The sequence below is a fragment of the Megalobrama amblycephala genome, linkage group LG16, assembly GCF_018812025.1.
Source record: "Megalobrama amblycephala isolate DHTTF-2021 linkage group LG16, ASM1881202v1, whole genome shotgun sequence".
NCBI classification, from domain to species: Eukaryota; Metazoa; Chordata; class Actinopteri; order Cypriniformes; family Xenocyprididae; genus Megalobrama; species Megalobrama amblycephala.
The window spans coordinates 3,548,589-3,575,263 of record NC_063059.1 but is presented as its reverse complement, the minus strand read 5'-3'; the positions used below and the strand labels follow the sequence as shown (position 1 = coordinate 3,575,263).

The window sequence follows — 26,675 nt, the reverse complement described above, 5'->3', positions numbered from 1 at the left end:
GCGGTGCAAACTCATGGCGCGTTATACCAACTAACATGATCATTATAAACGTGTTTAAATGACAAAACACATTCACTTCCACATATTTGACAATCTGAATATATTTAATTCATGATATAGTTAACAAGTTTGTGAATATTTTGAATAAAAAAGAAAAAAATGAAATAAACGCGATACTGTCTGTCATAGTGTGAATTAATACGTTCTAATAATGTTCTAAAATAATGATTGCCTTAAAAAAATCACGCTGGGAACTACTACTAGTTACTAAAAAAGCAAAAAGTAATATAATTCCAACACTCCCGACTAAGCAAGCCAGAGGCAACAGTGAACTTTGACCTGACGCATGATGTATTGATGAACGCGGAAGCCGACGATAGAGCAAAACAAAACACCGGTCACGAATTAGAAGTCTAAAAGGAGAATTTCTAAAGAGAAATGTGGGAGGAGCTTGAGTTTGTTGTCCAGTCTTATTTGTTTGAACCGCGAGAGGTGTCTACTCTCACCTAAGATTACGCTACTCCTACATCCTACGTCATCCACAAACTCTCGTGAGTTAAATCAACTCTGCTCAGAGAACATATGGTCCCTCTCTACATAAGAGTTAATATAACCCTGAAGCAGAGTTAAAGTTAATGAGATAATATGCTCTTTGTGGAGTTGTTGAATCAGATCTTGAGAGATTTAATGTCTTTTATCTTCAGTTGATTTCATCTAAGGCTGTGGCTGGAAGTCCTTTGTAGTTATTGTGTTTCTCTTCAGTGATTATGCTTGTTAACAGCAGGTGTTCATCACTAATGTTCAATCATAACTTAATCACTTAATTATCTCATTAACTTTACCTCTGCTTCAGTGTTACTTTAACACTGTATAGTGAGGGACCATATGTAATCTGAGCAGAGTTGATTTAACTGTGTACCAGAAGCCAGTGATTATAGCCTATAAAGTTGTAAATATGGATATTTTTCTCACAAAAATGCATCGCTTCACTTCAGAAGGCCTTTATTAACCCCCTGGATTACTTTTATGATGGATGGATGTGATTTTTTTTGGCTTCAGAATCTCTGTTACTCTTCTCTCCCATTATAAAGCTTGGAAGAGCCAGAATAAATTTTAATATAGCTCCGATTGTGTTTGACTGAAAGAAGATAGTCATATACATCTAGGATGGCTTGAGGGTGAGTAAAGTATGGGGTAATTTTCATTTTTGGGTGAACTATACCGAGTAAGCACAAAACAGAACTGATAACAAGATCACAAGGAAATGAACCAATAAAAACATGACATGAGAAACAAGCGGGAGAAATAAAAGTCATGACTTGAAAAACATGAAACATAAACAAAAATCTAGACCGACGTAAGAGTTTTAAAAAAATGTGTGAGATAATAATAGTATGAAATGTAAGTTCAAATGTAAAGTTCTCTTTTTCCAGTTACAAGCTAAGAAATCACTGTTGTGTTATTTTGGATATTTCCTCTTCTCTTAAATCTGGAAAAGCATAAGCTGTGTCTTTGAACATTTGCAAATGAAGTAGCCCTGCTTCAGGGCAAAGCTGCAGTAAATTTTTCGTTTGGCCGAAGGCATCAACACATCAGCATATTAAGAAGCTTAAGCAAACAGTTTTGTTATCCAAGCTGGATTATGTGAACGTTGCAGTGGTGCTTGTGAAGGCAAGTATCACTATAACTATTGCTCATACTGAAGGTTAGTGATTTGTACAAACCCTTAACCCTAAGTCTTACAATTCCTGGACCATCTGTACTACGCACATGAATGATGCTTCAAATCACGCGGCTTATTGAGGAAAGATGTGCTTTTACTTTAATTTTAAGTTTTGTAACCACACTAATTTTATGTTAAAGTGCAAACTTTCCCATGATTCCACTTTCACAGCTCCCATAATCAAATGAAAGATGTCTAAAGAACAAGGACCAAAGCATATTCACAGAGCTGGTTCTATAATATTTGCTATGTTTATTAGATGCTGCTTTCCATATTATAGCATGGTGACAGCAGGATGTACATCAAAAAAGCTATGAATATTTGAATGGTCATTTACTTCAGTAAAAGGGTCACAAATCACACACACTCGCAGACCGACAGGCTAAGTGTTGTTATAAGAATAAATTGCCCCTGTAATGTGTTAGTTTTGCTTTGATTACTGAAGCAGTATTCATCAATTGCATCAGGGTTTATAAGATTCCCTGCCGACTGTACAGCATCTTGCACATGCAATGTAAATCTGTAAATGAAATCGATAAAACAAACTGACAACTTTATTAAGCCCCTTGATGGTGAGAAGTGAATTGAAAGGTGATAGCAGAACATTTAGTCAATTGAACAATAAACTGGGTAGAAACACTATAAATAAATCTCACCTCACTAGAGACGGCGTGCTAGCCTGATTGATTTAGACTGTTATTTATAAGAAATGCTCTGTAGCTTACATTATAAAATAAGATTTATTAATTAATTTGCATGCTTTTCCACTGTGCTCCACTGCTAATGTTAGTCAAGTTTTTGGACAAAGTATTGTAACACCCAATATGGCTGCTCTAGTAAGTCCCGCCTTCCAAATAAAAGAGCCAATTGTCACATTGTGCACATTGGCTGGACCAACCTGAAAGATTAAAGGTAAGAAACAATGTCAAAAAAATCCATTAATGTAAGATTTTATTGCTCATTTGAAGTATGTTATTTGAAATGTGAGTTTAGCACATTTTTTTAAATGATTTAGTGCTTTGCTGCACTTGTTCACAGGCAGTGGGTTTGCTGTAGGGTCATGTATAGAGGGTATGCATGTGACGTCACAGTTGGCTGGACTCACCGCAGTTACGCCCACTGAAAATTCAGCACCATTCAGCGCATGGTCTGAAGCGCCGGTGCACTTAGGGCGTGTCCGAATCCATTTTTGCTAGTTTAATGACAGCGTGCCAGGTGCATGGTCTAAAAGGGTTGTTCCTAGACTCTTAATGAGTCATGGATAGGCTTGGGTATCGAGTATCGAGTATCGATTGGAACCGGGACTAGCTTTGCGATTTTCCCGGAATCGTTCAAAAGTTTAAATTTCGATTCCTAGTTTCGATTCCCAGTCCGCCGACTGGAAGAAGAAACCGCTTAACACCAACGAAGAAGCGTCCACCGAAAGTGTTGGCATAACCGAGCGAGCCGAACATGGATAGCGTGCGTCGGCGGTCCAAAGTGTGGCTTCAATTTTCTAAATAGAACGAAATCTCGGCAAAATGCAACATTTGCGGCAAGATTGTTTCGTGCATAGGAGGGTGCACGTCGAACATGATAAAGCACCTCCGAGTTCATGGAGTAGAAATAAATAGGCTAAATCTCTTTGATGCGCTGCGCTGACCGTCCTCCGCTGCCTCTTCCTCTGGCTCTGACCCCCAGCCTGGCAATCCACACGAGATCCGATTTTTTCGTATCCGATCTGAGCCACTTCCAAATGTGGTTTTAAATCCGATACATATCCGATCTCTGAACATGCGACCTACGTCTAAACACGCATATCCGATTCCTATTGTAATTCCAAGCCATCAAACGGCGAGGGCGGCACGTTTGCTCACTAAAATATAGCTTCAATGTTGTATTATGAAGCAGACGTGCATGTATGCACTCGCACTAAAAATTTGCAGCTCAATATTAATGTGGGAACTTTGTCTTATGAAAGAAATTGCGCACACACATATATTCAGCAGCTTCGCACGCGCGCGCTCTCTCCCTTGCTCGCTCGAATTCATTCAAAAAACGGAATTCTAAAACTAATAAATGTAGATAAAATATCAAACACAAATTACCTTTATTTTCCGGTCTATATCCGTTCAGTCAGAATTCGCGCTGCAATACATCCATGACAGCTGTTAACTTATCCATTCTGACAGGCTAATCATGGCCACTCCATGAATTATATAAATAATTTTAATAGCACGGCCATTCAAAACCCGAGGATCTACTATGTGCATTTAAAACTATCAGTGACGATCATTTTGGGGCAGGAAGTAGCCTAATGTAAACACAGATATCGATACCAGTCGCGTCTAAAGTGAGTGTAAACACACTGGCCAAAAAATCGGATATGGTCAAAAGATCGGATTTGTGCATTAAGACTTGCAGTGTAAATGCAGCCATACACTCATGTGTAAATGTGTTTTCAATATATTCATAATTTATAATATTTATATTCAAGTTCATAGATTTGATATTTATATTGTAGTTGAAAACAGCCCTGTGAGAAATTCATAGTAAAGTTCATAAAAAGTAAAAAGTTCAAAGAATTTAAATTGAAGGAGAAGGTCAGACTTTTTCCTTCAGAAAGACCGTTGGTTAGCTAGCTCATTTAAAATATCCTAAACTTTTTTTGACCCTGCCTCTTAAAAGAATCGGAATCGAGAATCGTTAGGAACCGGAATCGAAACAAGGAATCGAAATCGGAATCGGAATCGTTCAAATTCAAACGATACCCAACCCTAGTCATGGATGTGTTTTGGGCATTACGTGCAATAAACCAATCAGAGTCTCATCTCCTTTAAAAGCCAGTTGCGTTCGCGCCATTGTGGATTCGCTATTTACATGGCGGAATTTGCAGGCGGAAAGTATGAACGCTTCTCCCAAGAGGAATCCTTTTATTTTTAATATTTAAAAATGTTTGTGTGCTGCTGTGCGTGCGTGTGTGTGTAACAAGCAGAGAGTATACGCTTGTTGTGCACCCGCATATAAGTGCATATTACTAATTGACTTTAGACCAGGTTTTTGCTGGTCAATGGTGCAGACATTTTCAGTTGCCTCAAAATAGCAACACGCCAACAATGCACCTGAACAAACCTTGTTTTCAGACCAGCACACCCTTGGGTGAACAGATGGACATGAGTGCATTTGCTGTTTAAACAACGTGGTGCTGGACGTGAAAACGATAACTGCGTCAGGCTGAAACTAGCAAAAAACACTTGCGTCGCGCCTGCCATCATATTGGGCCGGGTGTATGATAGCGTCCAAAGTGTTACTGCAATTTGCTATTAATAATATTATTTTTGAATAATGTTATGTTTTTATTATTTTCAAAGGTTTAATAAAAGTACAATTTATTGTGTTGTGGTGGGAACGAAATGAAGATATACACTTGTGACAATGATTACAGTTTAAAATGGCTACAAAGAGGCATTTGTTGAGGTATTCACAAAAATAAAAAGGTAAATAAAACATGTATGGTCCTTGTAGGATTGTGAAATATCACTCCTACCCTTTTAATGTTGCTGTTTCATTGATGGTATCAAATGGTAACACTATGTTATATGGTAAAATATCATTGTGTCATGTTATGTGTTAGGTTCGTCAACCATTACTCCTTCCAGGACAGCCAGGAACCTTGGAGTTGTGATTGATGATCGTTTAAACTTCACAGATCATATCGCTACAACGGCCTGGTCATGCAGATTTGCCTTATATGACATTAGGAAGATTAGATCCTTCCTATCGGAGCGTTCCACACAAATTCTCGTCCAAGCTCTTGTTCTATCTATGTTTAGGAAAGTGCTGCGGCTAGTTTTTGTGCCATACAGTGGTTAAGTGGTTAATGCGCTTTTTACCCTGATGCACCTTTAGCCGCGTGGTACCCTACTGTGATGAACCATACAGAACTTTACAGACTGTTTGGAGTAACTTGTGTAACATTCAGTCCCCTGATGCTCATCGACATGATATCATCATACAAAATGTGTGAACACAGACAGAAACAATTAATTAATGTGATTTCCTCTCTATTTATCGATGCGTTAGATGCAAAGCAATACATTTTTTTGATGCACCTTATTAAGTTATTTTCGATTAAATACAATTCAGAGAGAACTAAAATTGCTAAGTAATTAATTTAAGGCCTTTTATTACAATACAGGCCTTACCGGTTTGCAATGCAGACTTTGCTAGCAGCTCGACAAGACACCTAACAACCTCAATGAACATCAGCTTCAACTATTTTTAAAAAACACAAACTGGGACTTTCCTTTGAAAACATGGACACCTGATCATTGTGTGTTAATGTTGATAATTAGTTGCCTATTGTTAAATTTCAAAACTGTCTAAATCAAAGAGAGGCGATGGCGTTTCAAGTTAGTTGACTGTGTCAAAGGAGAAGTTAAGATGTAATGTAAGACTGGGGATCTGGTAACAGCAGGAGCGAGGCATTGAGGAAGTGAAACATTGCTTTGTGGTTTCAGCCTCGGATCACCTGACAGACTGCTCATAAATCACCTGTGACAGCTGATATCTGTCAAGAGATCTCGTTCATCTTAAACTTAAACTTTGCTTCAATGCCCCGAGAACACAAGAGCTCAGTGGATGATTTCCCTCTCAATCTGTTGTTTTTATCACAAAAAACAGAACAGTCTAGCTATGTTGCAAAACCTGCTGTCTACAGAGCTCACCTTCCCTATCATGTAATAAAACACCTCACAATGCCCTTTAGCTGTTATAAATTAACTGTAAACCACGGGGCTTATTGCTTTAATAACATGGTTACCATGTGATACAAATATTAAAGCCCCCCCCCCCCAAAAAAAATCAATTCAACTTTCATGAAGTAAAACCACTAAAAGCAACTAAATAAAAAAAAAAAACTAGTCCCTGAATGTGAACAGCAAAATAAGTTACATTATTACGCCATTAGATGCCGGCAAAGACTGTCTTTATGATTGAGTCAGTCAGTAGCGAAGACTTTTGCATTGAAAGGACCGAAACTTGTGAACCGCAACTGACAAATGCTTTGACTAGCGCTGTCAGTGTCAGGGCATGGGGAAACACATTAACTGTTAAAACAACACAAGATATCGCAGTGGACATTCAAATGGATTTTTTTATTATGAACATAGGACTGACCTGAAGGAAACCGCTGTATCTAAATGCAGGTAAACTCGCTCACTCAATCTCTCTCTCTCACAATGCTCTACTATAATACAGTAAGCTTCAATGAACAATATCAATGAGAACAAACATATGTTTACATTGCTAAGGGTGTTGTGCAGTGATACACAGAACCGTTTTTTATCGTGATTCGTGAATAAAACACAGCCATTGACCAATCAGAATCGAGAACAAGAACTAACCGTATTATATAAATAAAGATTACTAGACATGTAACAACTTTCATGTCTGTTGTCTCTCCTCTGGCTGTTTTTAAGGAGCTTTAGCTCAAAATAATTTCTTCTCGCACAAAATGGAACTTGCTCTTGCAATAATCCGAACGCTGTTTGAGTTTGTGGCCTATTTCCACGTCTTCCTTGAACTCTTAATTCACAGTGAAAGCCATGCAGAAGTTCTGTAGACTGTGCAATATACAAGCTCCTAAAATAGCACTACAATGGCTGTGGGGAATCATTTATTTATTCAGCCCATAATTCCATAATTCAACAGTTACAACTGACGACACATTTCATCTTCACAAATTTACTGACTTTAGATTCTGATCATTAAATTTAGCAGAATACAAACTGGAAATGTGAAAGTTAACTTCATATACAACTTTAAAGGGAAAGGGAAACTTATTTATTAACACCCAATGTAACGTACAGTGTATACTGTACATGGCTTTATTCACCCAAACCCACACAAACACTGTATGTCCAGGGATGAAGCAAAATACATTGCAAATATCTGATCTCATCAGTATCTGAAAACTAAGAAGAGACTGAAACAAATACTGAAAACTGCAAAAAAAAAAAAAAAAAAAAAAGAAGAAAAGATCAAAAACAACATTTTTATTTAATTTACTGATGAATAAAGCTTGGCAAACAAGTTTTTTTTTTGTGACCTTCAGAATCACTCAGCATGTTTTTGCCTTGAATTTATATTCTTATAATGGAGAGCACTTCACATTTCATTAGTACTTCAGTATATCGTCTCAGTCGCTGCTGTACACAGATCTCAAAATGCGGAAAGAACAGGGACTCACTTTAACATGGTTGAAACAAGGATGATATATCAATAATATGTGGAAATATATTAGGGCTACTTGTTTGTTTTTGGTTCTGTTTCCTGGCATTTTAGCATCTTTTGATATATTGATTTTGTCTTGTCATGAATTTTTAAATGTTTTTTTTTTATTTTTTAATGTTCACTTTTTGAACTATATAAATGGAAAAATTACATTATCAAATTGTTTACTTATGGTTTGCTGTCAGAGCCAAGGCTGCTTCATCTTTCAACAAAAATGTCATTGCGAACTCAATTATACTGTGCCTTGTTTACAAAACAATCTGCAGTCAGATGCTCCGAACAAACCTTTGTTAGATCCGGGAAGCCATTAAAAAATTAGCTGTTTAAAGAGGACTTGTCAAAGAGTTCTTTCACCCTATCATTTGTCCTGTTGTTGACAGACTCAAGTGTGTGGAATATGTCAGAAACTGAACGCACATCTGTATACTGTATCAGCGTAGACAGCGTCACTGATTATAATGACTTCAGAAACCGAACACATCTGTATACTGTATCAGCGTAGACAGCGTCAGTGATTATAATGACTTCAGAAACTGAACACACATCTGTATACTGTATCAGCGTAGACAGCGTCACTGATTATAATGACTTCAGAAACCGAACACATCTGTATACTGTATCAGCGTAGACAGCGTCAGTGATTATAATGACTTCAGAAACCGAACGCACATCTGTATACTGTATCAGCGTAGACAGCGTCAGTGATTATAATGACTTCAGAAACTGAACACATCTGTATACTGTATCAGCGTAGACAGCGTCAGTGATTATAATGACTTCAGAAACCGAACGCACATCTGTATACTGTATCAGCGTAGACAGCGTCAGTGATTATAATGACGTCAGAAACTGAACACATCTGTATACTGTATCAGCGTAGACAGCGTCAGTCATTATAATGACGTCAGAAACGGAACACATCTGTATACTGTATCAGCGTAGACAGCGTCAGTCATTATAATGACTTCAGAAACTGAACACATCTGTATACTGTATCAGCGTAGACAGCGTCAGTGATTATAATGACTTCAGAAACTGAACACATCTGTATACTGTATCAGCGTAGACAGCGTCAGTGATTATAATGACGTCAGAAACTGAACACATCTGTATACTGTATCAGCGTAGACAGCGTCAGTCATTATAATGACGTCAGAAACGGAACACATCTGTATACTGTATCAGCGTAGACAGCGTCAGTCATTATAATGACTTCAGAAACTGAACACATCTGTATACTGTATCAGCGTAGACAGCGTCAGTGATTATAATGACTTCAGAAACCGAACGCACATCTGTATACTGTATCAGCGTAGACAGCGTCAGTGATTATAATGACTTCAGAAACCGAACACATCTGTATACTGTATCAGCGTAGACAGCGTCAGTGATTATAATGACTTCAGAAACCGAACGCACATCTGTATACTGTATCAGCGTAGATAGCGTCAGTCATTATAATGACGTCAGAAACGGAACACATCTGTATACTGTATCAGCGTAGACAGCGTCAGTCATTATAATGACTTCAGAAACTGAACACATCTGTATACTGTATCAGCGTAGACAGCGTCAGTGATTATAATGACTTCAGAAACTGAACACATCTGTATAATGTATCAGCGTAGACAGCGTCAGTGATTATAATGACTTCAGAAACTGAACGCACATCTGTATACTGTATCAGCGTAGACAGCGTCAGTGATTATAATGACTTCAGAAACTGAACACATCTGTATAATGTATCAGCGTAGACAGCGTCAGTGATTATAATGACTTCAGAAACTGAACACATCTGTATACTGTATCAGCGTAGACAGCGTCAGTGATTATAATGACTTCAGAAACTGAACACATCTGTATAATGTATCAGCGTAGACAGCGTCAGTGATTATAATGACGTCAGAAACTGAACACATCTGTATACTGTATCAGCGTAGACAGCGTCAGTGATTATAATGACTTCAGAAACTGAACACATCTGTATACTGTATCAGCGTAGACAGCGTCAGTCATTATAATGACGTCAGAAACTGAACACATCTGTATACTGTATCAGCGTAGACAGCGTCAGTGATTATAATGACGTCAGAAACTGAACACATCTGTATACTGTATCAGCGTAGACAGCGTCAGTCATTATAATGACGTCAGAAACTGAACACATCTGTATACTGTATCAGCGTAGACAGCGTCAGTGATTATAATGACGTCAGAAACTGAACACATCTGTATACTGTATCAGCGTAGACAGCGTCAGTGATTATAATGACGTCAGAAACTGAACACATCTGTATACTGTATCAGCGTAGACAGCGTCAGTGATTATAATGACGTCAGAAACTGAACACATCTGTATACTGTATCAGCGTAGATAGCGTCAGTCATTATAATGACTTCAGAAACTGAACACATCTGTATACTGTATCAGCGTAGACAGCGTCACTGATTATAATGACTTCAGAAACTGAACACACATCTGTATACTGTATCAGCGTAGACAGCGTCAGTCATTATAATGACTTCAGAAACTGAACACATCTGTATACTGTATCAGCGTAGACAGCGTCAGTGATTATAATGACGTCAGAAACTGAACACATCTGTATAATGTATCAGCGTAGACAGCGTCACTGATTATAATGACTTCAGAAACTGAACGCACATCTGTATACTGTATCAGCGTAGACAGCGTCAGTGATTATAATGACTTCAGAAACTGAACACATCTGTATACTGTATCACTGTAGATAGCATTAACGATTATAATGGGTTCTGACTGCTTTTTTACGTGACTCACATCTAGTGTTGGGAAGTGTCAGCCATTAATCTACTGAACGCCAGTGGGCCGGGCCTATGGTGCAGTGATGTATTCGATGATATCTTGCTCTGGAGGCAGTCATATACAAATGTATTTGCCTGTGTGACGTCACAGATCCTGTAATATCAAATCGAGCCCTTGTTGGAGCTTGATTACATAAATCCTCTGTTTATAATGAGGAGGATATTTTAAATCATGAGACTTGCAGGATGTTTTAATTGTACAAAGACCTCATATGTCAAAGAATCATGGAAAATTTGATTTCTCATGTCATGACCCCTTTAAAAAGTGTTGATTCAGTTACTTCTCTTATATTCGCCATGACCTTATGTTTGATTTTTTTTCCTTAACATTCTCTCTAATTTAGAAACTAACTATGCTTTTATCATCAAACTATGCTATTAGAAATTTGGTCATTAAGACTTTGGTAGCTCCAGAATATTGTCTAGTACAGATTGATCTTTTAGTGCAGAGAAATAATGTAAAGACGCAGTGAGATTTGCTTACCACATCATAATGTTTTTGCAAAATTGCAAAAATATTAAACATCTGAAAGCTGTAAATGTATATTGGTGACTAGCATGACCAAAAAGTAACATTTTTTTGTTTTGATTGTTCCATCAGACAGATTGTCCCATTCCAAACTCACCTTTGCTTGAACCAAAGTTGCTGTGTTGTCAAACAAACAGCAGGTTTTTTTTTTAGAGCCGTAGTATATGGCTTTCTTCTTTCAAACACAATCAGAGTTTGTAACACAGTTCGTAGATACTATAATCACTATCTTCCGGTTACGTCCATCCGCGTGTTCACGAGAGTTCGGCGTATGACGTAGGATGTAGGAGTAGCATAAGCTCAGGTAAGAGTAGACGCCTCTCGCAGTTCAAACAAATAAGACTGGACAACAAACTCAAGCACCTCCCACATTTCTCTTTAAAAATTCTAGAAATTTAGACTTCTAATTCATGTTTGGTGTTTTGTTTTGTTTTGCTCTATCCACTGCGCTTCAGCGTTCATCAATACATTTTGCGTCAGGTCAAAGTTCACTCTTCCGCTGGAATTGACTTGTGTATGGAAGCTAGAGATTCTAGTTTATAAAGTTATAAATATGGATATTTTTTTTACACAAATGCATCACTTCACTTCAGAAGGCCTTTATTAACCCCCTGGAGTCGTATGGATTACTTTTATGATGGGTGGATGTGCTTTTTTGGTCTTCAAAATCTCATCCTCTATTCACTTCCATTATAAATCTTGGAAGAGCCAGAATATTTATTAATATATCTCTGATTATGTTTGACTGAAAGAAGAAAGTCATACACACTTAGGATGGCTTGAGGGTGAGTAAATTATGGGATTTTCATTTTTGGGTGAACTATCCCTTTAAGATAAATATATATTGTATTTACATGGTCTAGTTTGGGTTCCATATAAACAATTTTTTCCCCCAGTTTTCCTTTTATGTATGAGGCAGGTTTGGCGTCTATGAGAAGACGAGAGGTTAAGACTGAAGGTGCTAACTTCAAAACAAACCCGTCATGCGTGTAAATTGCACAACCTTGTCGTGCCAAGTAAGCTATCTAGGAGAGGCCATCAAGCATCAATGTCAAGCATTTAATATTTATGGCAGGAAAATCTGCCAGTCTTCCATGGTTTTGAGCAAGCAGCAGCCCGAGGAAATGGTCTCTGGGGCTCTGCTGTTCCAACAGACGCTTCAACGCTGATTCTCGCATGATGGTCACAAAACAGCTGCGACGCACAGCTAGCCACAAAGAACCAAAGAAGTGTTGTTACCGAATACATCTGAGATGAGAGATGCTGAGTGTTTGGGGTGATGATTCAAAAGAATTCATTTAAAACCTTTCCATTGTTTCCGGTGTGGAACACAAAAGGAAAAATGTTAAGCAGAATGTCCGAGCTGCCCTTTTCCATAGAATGAAAAGTGATTCACATTTCAAAGCTCAAAACAAACAAAACCCCAAACATGCACGCTTAAGCCCCACTATTAAATTAATTATACTTTGAAAGGCTACGCGTTTGACTGTACACATATGCCAGCATACACATAAAAAAATGAAGTATACTTTGAGCTTTAAAGTACCATAAATGTAGTTCAAATGACTTGGGTGCTATACATAGGCTAGTCTTTCAAAGCCAATTTATACAGTAGCTTTGTGTGTAGAATATGTTAACCGAAAATCTTGACCTGGAAACTGATCGAACTCAGCCATATTGAAGGACATCTCAATTCTCAAATTGCACCGCGAGGAGGCGAGGAATGAGGAGCGAGAAAGCTTTCTGAAGAGTCATGAGCGAGGACACACAGGTGTATCCTTCCCTTGCATCCAAAGGGGATTTAATCCTTGGAAAGACATCAATAAAACAGCTTGAGAATAGCATTACAGTTACCTCAGGCAAGTCATTTAGTGGCCACAGTATGTTAGTTTACTAGAGAAATGAGCTCTAGAGGGGAGCATTTCACTAAATATATGCACTATATTAGCTTATATGTTCATTATATTTACTTTACCTGTTAGTAATGTCTTATTTAATATATGTTTAAATAAATTTGTCACGAAATTAAGTTATGACAGTAACTGTGTAAATGATTATATTTCAAAAATGAATTGGAGTAATAATTTTATAATTAGATTTAGAAGTTAATGCAAAACCTGCCTTATGTGCAATTTACATGTTTTTTTTGTATTTAAGTGTTGATTATTATATCTAAATTATATATAAAAAGAAGAAAAAAGAAGCAATTTTATGTTTAGTTTTCTTCCCACCACTGTACCGAACCCGTACCGAACCGTCAATTTAATGGCGAGGTACATACCATCATGTTTGTGTACTGTTACACCCCTAATAATAAATAATTTAATAATAATAATAATAAGTAATTGTGTTCAATTTATTAATAACATTCGTTAAGACTAGTTATTGCATTAGGTATCGTAATCTATTGATGAACAATACATTTACAGTATTTATTATCTACTGTAAAGTTTTTACATATACATTTGAACATTTCAAGTTGGATGAATCAACAATGAACAACAGTATTTTTGAATTAGGTTTCTTTTTACTAACATTAAATACTGTAAAAAGTGTTCATTGTTAGTTGATGATACCTAACGCAATAAGTAACTATAACCAAATGAATTTTAATGTGCAGTTTCAACAATATATATATTTTCACCCCCCAAAAAATTTGTTCAGTGAACTTAAGGTCCATACTACAGAACATGTGGGGGAAAAAAAGATGTATATCGTGAAAACACAAAAAACAAAATCACAACTTACTAATACTGTACGTCAACACCTTTTACTAATTCATTCCCTCATTGTAAGTAAAGTATGAGTTCCCTCGTTTTACTAAATTGTGGCCATGTTATAATAGTTGGTTCCCTTGTTTTAGATAAATCAAAATAAAGGTGACAAATTAGTTCACTGTGGGCATGATTTACTAAAATGAACAAATAAATGAAGTTATGGGAACAAATTCTTAATTTGTGGCCACGATTTACTAAAATGAGAGAACGAATTGTTAATTTGTCATGTATTTTTTGTTTGCATGTCATGTGCAGGGCTCCTAACAATACAGCAAGACTAGAACAAATTCATTCACACAAAACATGTTAATCAACTTGAGAAACTAAATGAATTAAGTAAACCTCAATAAATTTGACATATCCCCTGAAACTCTTCTAATAAACATACATGATCACTAACAAGTAAACACCTTTAGACTTCAACACATACAATTTTTATCAAACTCTCCCAATCCACTGTCCACTTTCAATTGATTCACAAAAATGATTGTTCCAGCATACAAGGATTTTGTAATGTCAATTTAAGTGGTTTGAAAGATAACAAATGTGTAAGAATTGTGTTGCTTTGGCTCATTTTAGCACTTTTTTGTGTATAAATATATTCATATTATCATATATTATTTTTTAGTACTAAAAATATGTTATTTTTTGAGTCATTATTAGTAGAACTATTCTAAAAAATGTTAGGTTTTTGTAACTTTCTTAAATACACTGCTGTGCAGGATTTTATTTAATTTTTTTTTTTACTATATGTAACATATGAAGAGCTTTTGAATAAAAGCTTTTGATATCTCTGCTCTTCAGAGAGAGGTAATTGTAATTGCTTTTTTCAATTTCTATGCAAAACTAGACATTGCAGCAACCTTGATTTGAAGTTTTAAATGCTAAAGAAAGCACTTTCCTCCAAACGCAGAGACCTTAGCAGCATAATTGGTTTTCTGAGCGGTGACACTGTGTTTTTGCTGAAGGAGCCTCTCTCAGCTCTTGATTCCTGTGGTTGTGCAAGTAGAAGCCAACAAAAGAAGCGTGTTTACCTTGAACATTGTCTTTTCTGACTCTGTGCTGAGTGGAAACAAGATTGCATGTGCGTCTGACATTCTCTAAAGAAGTCCTCTGTAATTGCCAGCAGTGCGGTTTGATTATGGCTGCAGCCTGTGGGGAGTGTGTGTCTGTGTGTGAGTGTGTTTCTCCTTTTTAAAGCGTAATTAGAATTGCTTTGCAGTCACTGTAAGGTGTTTTTCCCCCCAGATTGTTGCTTCAGTACAAACACCTCTGCGTCCTATGATTGTGGGTGTGATTGTGAATAGTAAGCAGGGGTTAAATTAGGATTTTAGAGGTTGTGAAACCTTAAAGCTACATTCACACTGGCAGTAACTGAATCACTGCACTGTTGGTTACTACTGTGTTTATTTGCCTGCTGCATCACACTGTATCAGGTGATGGATCACTTCATTCAGCTTCATTGTCTGCGCTCCCATTGGTCATCACAGTGTTGCTGCCTGGTTGAATTACATAAGGGCACCTTTGGGACTTCAGAGACGCATTCTTCACTTTACCCAAACCAAATGCTGCATTGCTAAAATGAGTGGTTGGGTGTTGTCACCACCAAGGGAAAGACAAAGGCCACATTCACACAGCAGCAGAATACGGTTGTCAGTCCTGTATTTGAGTCCAAAACCATGTTGATACTGTCACATGACGGTTGTGTCGCTTCACTGCCATTCACAAATCCTCTCCCATGGCCTCATGGGATAATAAAGTGTCCATCGAATGCACACTTCAGAATCTTGCTGGAAGTAGTAGGTCATCCTGGTACTTTTCACTTGCTGTTTTTCCAATACTATGCATTTGGACATACAACCCGAATTCCGGAAATGTTGGGACATTTTTTAAATTTGAAATAAAATGAAAACTAAAAGACTTTCAAAATCACACAAGCCAATATTTTATTCACAATCGAGCATAGATAACATAACAAATGTTTAAAGGGAGAAATTTTACACTTTTATCCACTAAATGAGCTCATTTCAAATTTGATGCCTGCTACAGGTCTCAAAAAAGTTGGCACAGGGGCAACAAATGGCTGAAAAAGCAAGAAAGTTTGAAAAGATTCAGCTGGGAGAACATCTAGCAACTAATTAAATTAACTGATATCAGGTCTGTAACATGATTAGCTATAAAAGGGATGTCTTAGAGAGGCAGAGTCTCTCAGAAGTAAAGATGGGCAGAGGCTCTCCAATCTGTGAAAGAGTGCGTAAAAAGATTGTGGAATACTTTAAAAACAATGTTCCTCAACATCAAATTTCAAAGGATTTGCAAATCTCATCATCTACAGTGCATAACATCATCAAAAGATTCAGAGAAACTGGAAAAATCTTTGTGTGTAAGGGACAAGGCCGAAGACCTTTATTGGATGCCCGTGGTCTTCAGGCCCTCAGACGACACTGCATCACTCATCGGCATAATTGTGTCAATGACTTTACTAAATGGGCCCAGGAATACTTCCAGAAACCACTGTCGGTAAACACAATCCGCCGTGCCATCTGCAGATGCCAACTAAACCATTGTCGGTAAACACAATCCGCCGTGCCATCTGCAGATGCCAACTAAAGCTCTATCATGCAAAAAGTAAGCCATATGTGAACATGGTCCAGAAGCGCCATCATGTCCTGTGGGCCGAGGCTCATTTAAAATGGACTGTTTCAAAGTGGAAAAGTGTCCAAATTTGACATTCTTGTTGGAAATCACGAACGCCGTGTCCTCCGGGCTAAAGAGGAGGGAGACCTTCCAGCGTGTTATCAGTGTTCAGTTCAAAAGCCAGCATCTCTGATGGTTTGGGGGTGCATACGTGTATACGGTATGGGCAGCTTGCATGTTTTGGAAGGCACTATGAATGCTGAAAGGTATATAAAGGTTTTAGAGCAACATATGCTCCCCTCCAGACGACGTCTATTTCAGGGAAGGCCTTGTGTATTTCAGCAGGACAATGCAAAACCACATACTGCAGCTATTACAACAGCATGGCTTCATCGTAGAAGAGTCCGGGTGCTGAATTGGCCTATCTGCAGTCCAGATCTTACACCTATAGAGAACATTTGGTGCATCTTTAAACGAAAAATACGTCAAAGATGACCACAAACTCTTCAGCAGCTGGAAACCTATTTCAGGCAAAAATGACTCATAACTCAAACATGACTCAAACTCATAACCTCGATGCCCAGACATCTTCACACTGTTTTGAAAAGAAGAGGAGATGCTACACCATGGTAAACATGCCCCCGTCCCAACTTTTTTGAGACCTGTAGCAGGCGTCAAATTTGAAATGAGCTCATTTAGTGGATAAAATTGTAAAAGTTCTCAGTTTAAACATTTGTTTTGTTATCTATGTTCTATTGTGAATAAAATAATGGCTCATGTGATTTAAAAGTCTTTTAGTTTTCATTTTATTCAAATTTGAAAAACACCCCAACATTTCCGGAATTCAGGTTGTACTACTCTGTTGCCGTACTGTTTTTTGCAAACTAAATAAGTAATAGATTTCGGAGGCAGCAATGGTGTTTGAACATAAATGTGTGTTGGCAGTGTGTATACACAACCATGGTATAATGGTGAAAATCCACCCACTCCTTTTTTTATATTCCTCATAAATAGTGTTGGGTATCGTTTGGATTTTATCGATTCTGATTCTTATCCATTCCTAGTTTCAATTCCAACAAGGTAAAAAAAAAAAAATAATAACATGAACAAAAATCAGCTGCCTACAGAACACAAGAGAAACTTTTGCCAATGGTTTTAATAAAAACACCACAGCAAAAACAACTAGACTAATATAAATTCAAATGTTTTCATATGAGGTGTGCATATAGTATGGATGTCCCCTATGAAAACTGACCATTAATTTATTCTACTTATTAGAAATTAGGTCTTTATAGGCCTCTGAAGTGGTGAAACACTTTTCTCCAAAATGCTGCATCAAAATGGTTTCATATGAGGTGTGCATATAGTACGGGATGTACTCTATAAGAACTGCCAATTGTGTTTTTCTACTTATTAGAAATGAGGTCTTTATGAGGATATATTGTATATAGGATATAGTCCGTTCGGTCCATTTTTACAGCATCTTGTGCAGGAAACTGCATTCTAAAAAAGCAGCACTCCAGTTTAAAGAAGTTTAAAATATACAATATTGAAAGCTAGCGGGTTGCCAGATTGATGACACACAACGGAAATGACAATGGAAGGCGATCAAGCCTTAAAAGTTGATGAGTTTATTTATGCGCTTTTTAATATGCTTCTGATCATAGAGGTTTTTAATTAGATCTGTCAAGATCAATCAACTAAAAATTAAGAAACAAAGATGCGTCTTAGATTAGACTATACACACACACATTTGAGTGCCCATAAAAGCAATGCTAACAGTCTCAAGCTCTGAACCGAGATCAGCCCAATACTGTGAAATTGGCCTTATTTTATAATAAAACATATCAGCCAAATAACATTTTCTCTGGATGGGCATAATCTGACAGAAGGATCACCAGGAGCACCCCACCGTTTATAAATATTTATACACTCCGGCAGGTGAAGCAAAAAGTTATTTTAGACCGTCTATGTCACATGATTTAAATGCACGAAAGCTTTCATTAAACAGAATGGAAGGAAGCATTAAACAGGACGACAGTGTGGTTGTCCAGAGGGTTATTTCAGTGCTCGTGTTGGCTGAACATTCTGCTTTGCCTGAAAGGACATGCAGGTTGCCTGAGCTCCTCACATCAAAGCACTACAAACACTGTTTGAAATTCAGTGAAAGTGCAGTTAATAATGCAGGAGAGGACGTGCCCAGGGAAAACATGTTTGACGATGCCTTCTCACTCGCTCAGCTGTTTAACTGCACCCCATTTTCATGATATTTCTGAATATGAATTCAGGGCCAAACACACAGTTTGGTGGAATATAAAAGATCATAAAGCAAACTATCTTTTTTTTTCACAGGCTACTGCCAAAAATTCATGAATTGATTTATGCATTTGATTCGAAGCAGAATCAAACCTGCCTAAAGACCTGGCCTAAGTTACAGAAAAATCTAAAATAGAATGTTTGTTTGTTCAGCTTGAAATCTGTATTGACAGCTAATGTTTTTCTCTCCCCCATTGTTTTTAATTATACTTTTGGTTTTTGTTTAGAATTTCTGGAATTTCAGTCCATTTGTAGCTATTATAGTCATAAACAGCATTTTCACTTACTTTTTAAACCACAGGCCTCTAATAATCTCATTGTTATATAACTTCTCTTATTTGGTTACATATTAAAAGAACATACACTTCTAAGAAGCCCCTCGCAATTTCTTTTTTGAGGACATGAACACGCCATTCTCTTAAGAAAAATATGTGAGATTTTTTTCATAATGTGGGATGTCAAAGGCAGCAGACAAGGAAAAGTATAAATTCCTTCATGTTTTTAAGAGCCCTTCAAAAGATATCAGACACTAATAACATTTGGAATAAAGCTCTTTTGTTTTAGCAATGTTTTAATGACCATCCATTTTTATTTTTCAGTTTCTTTATTATGATACAAACAGAAAATAAAGTAAATGTGTACACAAAATGAAAAAAAAAAAAATCTGAACAAAATTGTTTCTTCAAGAAAAAATCAGTATTTAGTGTGAACTCCTGGACTTCTTCCAGTTTCTCAAAAATGAAACTGAGATAAACTTCTCATCAAGTTTTGAAAGTTTTCTTGGCATTCCAGTCCTTTTCCATCCCATTTAGGTTTAAGAGAGTCGGTTCCTGCTGTTGCTCAAGGGGACGTCACTAAATACTTGCCACTATAGCATATAGCTAAAAGCTATTATTTTTTCAGATTTTTAGTTTTTTAATACTGCATATAAATTTACTGTATTTTCTGGTTATATTCTAATAAAGAGACTGAGAAATGTGGTCATTATATCATTGCTAAAACAACACCTAATGGTGGCCTAAGACTTTTGCACAGTACTGTGTATATATATAAAATTTTAATCGAATTAATTACATGATGTCTGATTAATTATTCAAATTAATCGCAATTTAATTTCACGTCAAATTTGGCTGAGAAATTACCCCCAAAATATAATATAAAGTCATTATTGTGTTAAATAAGAAAATCATCAAATAGATATTACAAATCGTAGCTTTAGAAAGAAATATTTTATTTGATTCAACATTTATTACACAAACTTTTAGGCTACAAGGGCCATGATTTTCTTTCAGAAACCATCTGAATTGGTATTTATATATACTTATACAGACCAAAACAGTTGTTATCAACATTCTTCAAAATATCTTCTTTTATGCTCCGCAAAAGAAAGAAAGTCATTCAGGTTTGAAACTACATGAGGGTGAATAAATGTAAATAACTGAATTTTCATTTTCGGGCAAACTATCCCCAAAATATGATTTTTTTTATTTTTTATTTTTATTTTTATGAAGTGATACTCTAAGTAAGTTTAGTTACTCTAGTAACTAAAACTAGCAGTAGGTGGCGGTACATGTCTAAATGAGTAAGTCATTGAATCATTCATTCGATTCTTTCAAATGGCTGATTCATTCAGGAATTAAGTAAATGGCTCTCTTTATGAATAGGCCATTGTGCATGAAGGCACCTCATGATTTCGGACAAATTTCTGAGGCAGTATAACTGTTTAATGATCTACAGCAAAATAGCACGAGCTTTGGTAAGAACTAAATAAATATTTATTTACTACAAGTCATTTCTCGCTAGAAATGACATCAAAAGTGGAAAATGTTGGTCAAACTGACCAGCAAACGCAACTTTCGGACGCCATCTTTATTTTCCTAGCTCAACTGTCACAGAATGGAAAGCACAGGATTGTGGGATATCAAAGGCAGCAAAGGATACATCTATGATACCTTCATGAATCGATCAGATGAAGGCATCTCATGAGACAGGAAGTGAAGCTAACATGGGATTCGGACGTGCCTTGATGCCTTCCTACCTTGAAATCTGTCCTCAGAAGGCAGCATGTTCCAGTTTTCGGACTCAGCCATTGGTTCACCCAATTGATTCGCTTAAAACGCGGATTCATTCGGAAATTAAACACTGCTGTGTGTTGCAAAACAGTTCTGCTCTGGCAAAATAAACTAAATAAACTAAAAATGATGCTACAAACATTCTTTTAGATATTGATTTTTTTGACTTTTGAGATTCAGCTAGGCCATGTTGTAGTTTAAATTTTGTAGTTAACCTTCTCTCTATTGATTTCAGCTTGCTTGTAACTGTTCAAAGTGCTTTATGAAAAGTAGTTTCATTTAGTTCATTTTCTTTTTCTTTCAACAGAGGCAGGGATCCGGAGCAGCTGGTGGCAACAGCAAAACCTCTGGGGCACAAGGTACTGAGACAATATTCCACACCCGAAATCGAACACATCATAGATCTTTAATCATTTTACGGCAGCTTCTACAGTGAATACAAACGGTATGTCCCAGGAAATCTTTGTCTTGGAAGAGAAGAGATTCATCATGTTTGAGTTTACCCCAAACAACCTTAAGCGTACAGAAAAGCCCAGTATCCCATCTGAAATCTTCAGGCATAAGCATTCTAAAGTATTCCCTGAAGTGTCCCACCAAACAAAAATGTTCTGCGCTGTGCTCAGTGAAGGAAGAACGAGTCTGGTAAGCATTTAAAAAAAAAATTGTGCTTGTGTATGAAAAAAAGACTGAAGAAGAAGGCAAAAAAGAGAAAAGGGTTGAAGTAATGAACACGGTCCCCAGCGTTTTAGCTGCACGCTCCTATGAAAAGGGCAACTAAATGGATCTGAACCAACAAATTGGCCCATACATCTTAAATCAGACTCAAAAGACTTGAGGGTTTTTCTGTTGTTGGTTTTCTACCTGATGCAGTAATGCTCTTGAGGACGCTGAAGCCCCAGGGAGAGCTGGGTACAGAGCTTATTGGACAAGAACGGCATCTCAAAGGAAGCTGGTTTCATTGAAGCTTGAATCTTCACAGAATTGCATGCTTATTGCAGATGATGCTTTAGACATGAGAACATAAATACAGTGCAATGCTAGCAGCACCAACTTCTCTAAAATCAGGCATGGTTTTATACTACAGTACACATTATAGTGAATTCAAAAGCTTCTGCTAAATCCAAATACCGTATTTGATCCCATAAAGTATTTGGATACTTAGGGGTCATTTACACAACACTGAAAACACTGAAAATCTGTTTTGGCCATTCATGACAACAGCATTTTGGGGGCTTGAAAATGCTAACAAAAATGCAAATTTGTGAAAATGGTACCATCATGTGCAAGTGTATTATGTGTTTAGTCTATAGGCGTGTAGTGTTTCTTTACAAAGTGAAATCGCCATCTACTGGCCTGGCATGAGTAATAAAGTGTTTTTAGTCATTTTCGCGGATCTGTGTGAACGGGGATAATTTTTGATAATGTTGTTGTCTGCAAGCGAAAGGAAAAACGTTTCCGTTTTTTAGTACATCGTTACAGTGTAAATGTACCCTAAAGCCACATAGAAATGTCTGAATTTCAATGCATTAGATGCAAAATATCAAATCAAGCAAACAAATGATGGTAGAGTTCTTCTCAGAATTAATTTCTTGTTGGCAGGGCTGGGGTGTAACTTAATACATGTAACGGTGTTACGTAATCAGGATACAAAAAATTGGTAACTGTAATTTGTTACATTTACATGAAAAAACAAAGTAATTAAGAATAAAGTTACTTTTTGTAAAAAAAAAAAAAAAAAATTGATTACAAGTGGATTCATTTAAAGCAATTTTGACATCACAACACTATTTTAAGCATACACTTTTTAAGCTTTTCTGGTATGAAGACGTTTCTTTAAGCAAGAACTCAACATCCAACTTAAACATTTGAAGTTACGACTAGCACGGAAATCATCCAAGCTCAAATTTACTGTTTGTTAGTGATTTAAAATTTAATATCTTGTATGATCGCAATTTTGTTAAAGTTTTCTAGTGGAAAATGAGCTGAAAAAATGTAGAAATTAACATGAGAGTCCCAACAAAGGGGAACTCCCACTGCTAAAGCCCTGCGTATACTTCGTTTTTTTACGCGTATGCTAAGTGTACACTCACAGTTCGAACGCACAGCCTTGGAAAGTATACTTCATTTGACTTGTATGCGTACACATGTGTTCGACACATGCGCAGTTTTGAGCAATCTCTTGCCACGGATTACAACCCATTTAAACATCTTTGTATTCTTTCATGCTAGAGTTGAGGGTACTTTCTAACCTCTTCACACAATCTCTTGTCTATGTAGTAGGGCTGCACAATTAATCGCAATTAAATCATAATTAAATTGCACGCAATTTGGCAAACGCTGTGATTATTTCATGCGTAGCTTGTCAGAGCTGTATGGCTTTGTGGTCAGTTGTAAATGCTTCTCCATCTGAAAGCCAGAGGGCGCTCTTGTGCAGGAACTCCAAATATGCCCTGCCGCAGAAGTAAGATAACACGTGTCATTCCAGGAAATCATACTATCGCTGTAGCTGAATAAACAGAAGATTGAAATGATTTGATTGATTAAACATGACTAATAAACACACGACTGCCTTATTCTGTGTAAGAAGCCGCATAATCTCAGAAGGATGCTCAACTGTCGTTATGGAGTGAGTTTGGAGTAAAAACATGTTATTAAGTGTTGTCTTTTGTTGGACAAGATGTTCATAAATCCTTCTCATGTCTGGAAAGATGTTTGACGCGTGTTGCTTTTTCAAATGTACATTATAAGTGATTCAAACTCGCAGTGCTTTCAGATTAATTAGCATTTGTAGCCATACTTCATTGACAAGCTGCGCATAAAAAATAGTTGCAGCTTTGCGATTTCATAATCACACTAAGCCAAATCATTTCAGTGTTATTTTTCCAATCGTCCGATTAATCGTGCAGCCCTACTATGTAGGCCTCCATTGTCGCTGTAGCTTGCATGTGTTCTGCTCTCACATGCAAAGCTTCTCGTTTATGCAGTTTTGCTCGATTTGACTACCTTGTGAATCGACGCCCCCAGGGCACGGGTGCCACCTTGTGGATAAACTAATTACTGCAAAAACAATTAAATACGTATATGTGACCTGTGTGTACGCGCGGTTACAAAAATCCGGTGGTGTGCGTACTCTACTGATGACGAAATTTGCGTCACCTGCACTGTACGCTGACCCTTGCGTATGCATTAAAAGTGAAGTATACTTTAGGCTTTACGCCCCAGGGTCAAGTCAGTGAAAGGTCACTGCCTTGATCAACATGTATTTTGAAATAGACTAATATGTAGATGGTGTAGACTTTAAATGTTGTTTATAATTATTTTTTTCTTGTACATGTTAAAGAAATAAAAATAGAAAATAAAACCTTCTGCAATACAATACTGTAGCCACTAGATGTCTGTATAGCCTTTTTATATAAATACTGTATATATACGGGGCTGCATAATCTCTAGTTGGTGAAACAAGACTCAATTGCTTAGTTTTAATAGCCTAGTTTTTATTAGTTTTAATTTTAAATTCATATTAAATAAAAGTACTTTGATTATATTTCTTTTTACTTGACTTTATTTACATACGTGACCTTGAAGGAATCCAAAAGTAATCAGATTACATTACTTTCATATTGTGGTGCTTGGATTATGTTACTGAATACTTTTATTAGGAAGTAATTTGTAACAGAATATATTTGAAAAGTAACCCTCCCAACCCTGCTTATTGGATTTATGAAGTCAATTCCCATCTCACATTTATGTTATTAAATATATTTATGCTTTTTTTTTTTTTTTTTTTTTAAATAATATTGAAAAAAAAAATGCTTGTTGCTAGCCATTAATTTAATATGACAAATACTGCTGGAAAGTTGCTTTCCCTGCATTGAATGTCCAGCTATACAGGAGCTCATAATGTTTCTAGGAGGATGGGAAGAAAGTACTATTGAAGCCATTGATGTGCTTCCACCCACTCATGTGCAGAGCAAGAGCAAGGACATTCATACACAAAACTACACAATCATATGCATGCAAATACACAATTTTAGTCATCCTGCTTGGCTGAAGGGAGCTATATAGAGAAACTGTACAGGTGTCTTCAGCCAATGACAGCATGTAATGTCGGTCTAAAGAGAACATTCATGTATTAAGAGAGAAAGCACCTTAATACCAAAGGGTATGGAAAATATATTAAAGTAAATACTTTCTTGGGAATCATTAAATTGGGGAATTACATGTGATATTCTCATAAGTACATGCACTCAGTACAAGTACTCACTAAAGTTATAAACTCACAATTGTAAAAAATAAAGTCATAATTGTGAGATAAATAGTCACTATTACCTTTTTTTTTATTTGTTTATATCTCGCAATTTTGAAGTTTTTTGCAAACTCAAGATATAAACTCGCAATTCTGAGAATTTTTTTTTAGAATTGCGAGTTATAAACTTGCAATTGTGAGTTATACAGTCCGAATTGTGAGATACAAGCAAATGAGATATAAGCATTGATGTGTGTAAACAGAGACAGGAAGACAGTGAGAATAGCTCTCATGTATTGACTGAAACATGAGGCCTGCTCTCTCTAGAGGTATATTTAAAAGATCTTTCCTCTCTCGCTGTGCTTAACGTCTATGTCAAGGTTTTCCTCCTCCCTTGCTTAAATTGCTATTGAATTTTCCAACAGATTAATGTGGTGTTTCAGTATTCACTATTGAGCTGTGATTTCTTACCGATACAACACATAACCTTCACATCTGGTACTGTCATGAATAGAGCTTGAAACTCTTTTAAAATCATGCTGTACAAAAACAAATTTGCTTTTTTTTGCATTTACTTTATATGAGGTTCAACGTTTTCGAAAACTTACAAGCAGAGTCTGATTTGCCTACATTTTATAACCCTAATTTATGTTCTGGATAACAATAAATATTCAATAAAAATTGTAATTAAATGATATATTATTGAAATCCTAGAGTAATAAAATAATGACCTTCAATTAGGCAACCAGACAGCACTAGTAGTTTGGCACCAAATATTGGTTAGTAGTTATTAATACATTTCCTATAAATTACAGAAACATTTTTGCATACCGTAGTTCTCTCTCTGAATCAATATGAGCCATTTTACTGTAATGTGATTACAAGGAAGTAATGTTACACCAATTTGTAGCAGAATGTGCCATCTAACACCTGAGTGAAGATTTTTCGCTTTTGTCTGATAATGATGATAATGAGGAAACCCACTGCCTCTTGGTGATGACAATAAAACATTATCTGATCAGTGAATTATCAGTGAATATAAAATAAAAAGAATATAAAATACTACTATAGCATCTGCCCGAATATTATTTATTGTGCTTTTGGCAGAAGGAGGAACTTTGGTGTGAATCATGAGCGCAGCTGGAAACAAGAACTGGACTGGAAACATATATGTGTGTCTCCAGTGAATTTTATTCTGATGGCTTCTGTACACCATGTGCATTTAGCTTGCAGGAAGTTTTAGACAGGATGTACTTTG

General features: G+C 36.6%; 1 protein-coding gene across 1 annotated transcript in view; it reads left to right on the top strand.

Annotated features, from left to right (window-relative positions):
• pcp4b (Purkinje cell protein 4b) overlaps nt 1–26,675 on the top strand; it is a 37,882-nt gene that overhangs the window by 6,983 nt on the left and 4,224 nt on the right. The window contains exon 2 of the mRNA XM_048161708.1: nt 21,479–21,530. Within this exon, the coding sequence (XP_048017665.1) occupies nt 21,479–21,530 (52 nt within the window). The remainder of the gene's footprint in view (nt 1–21,478; nt 21,531–26,675) is intronic.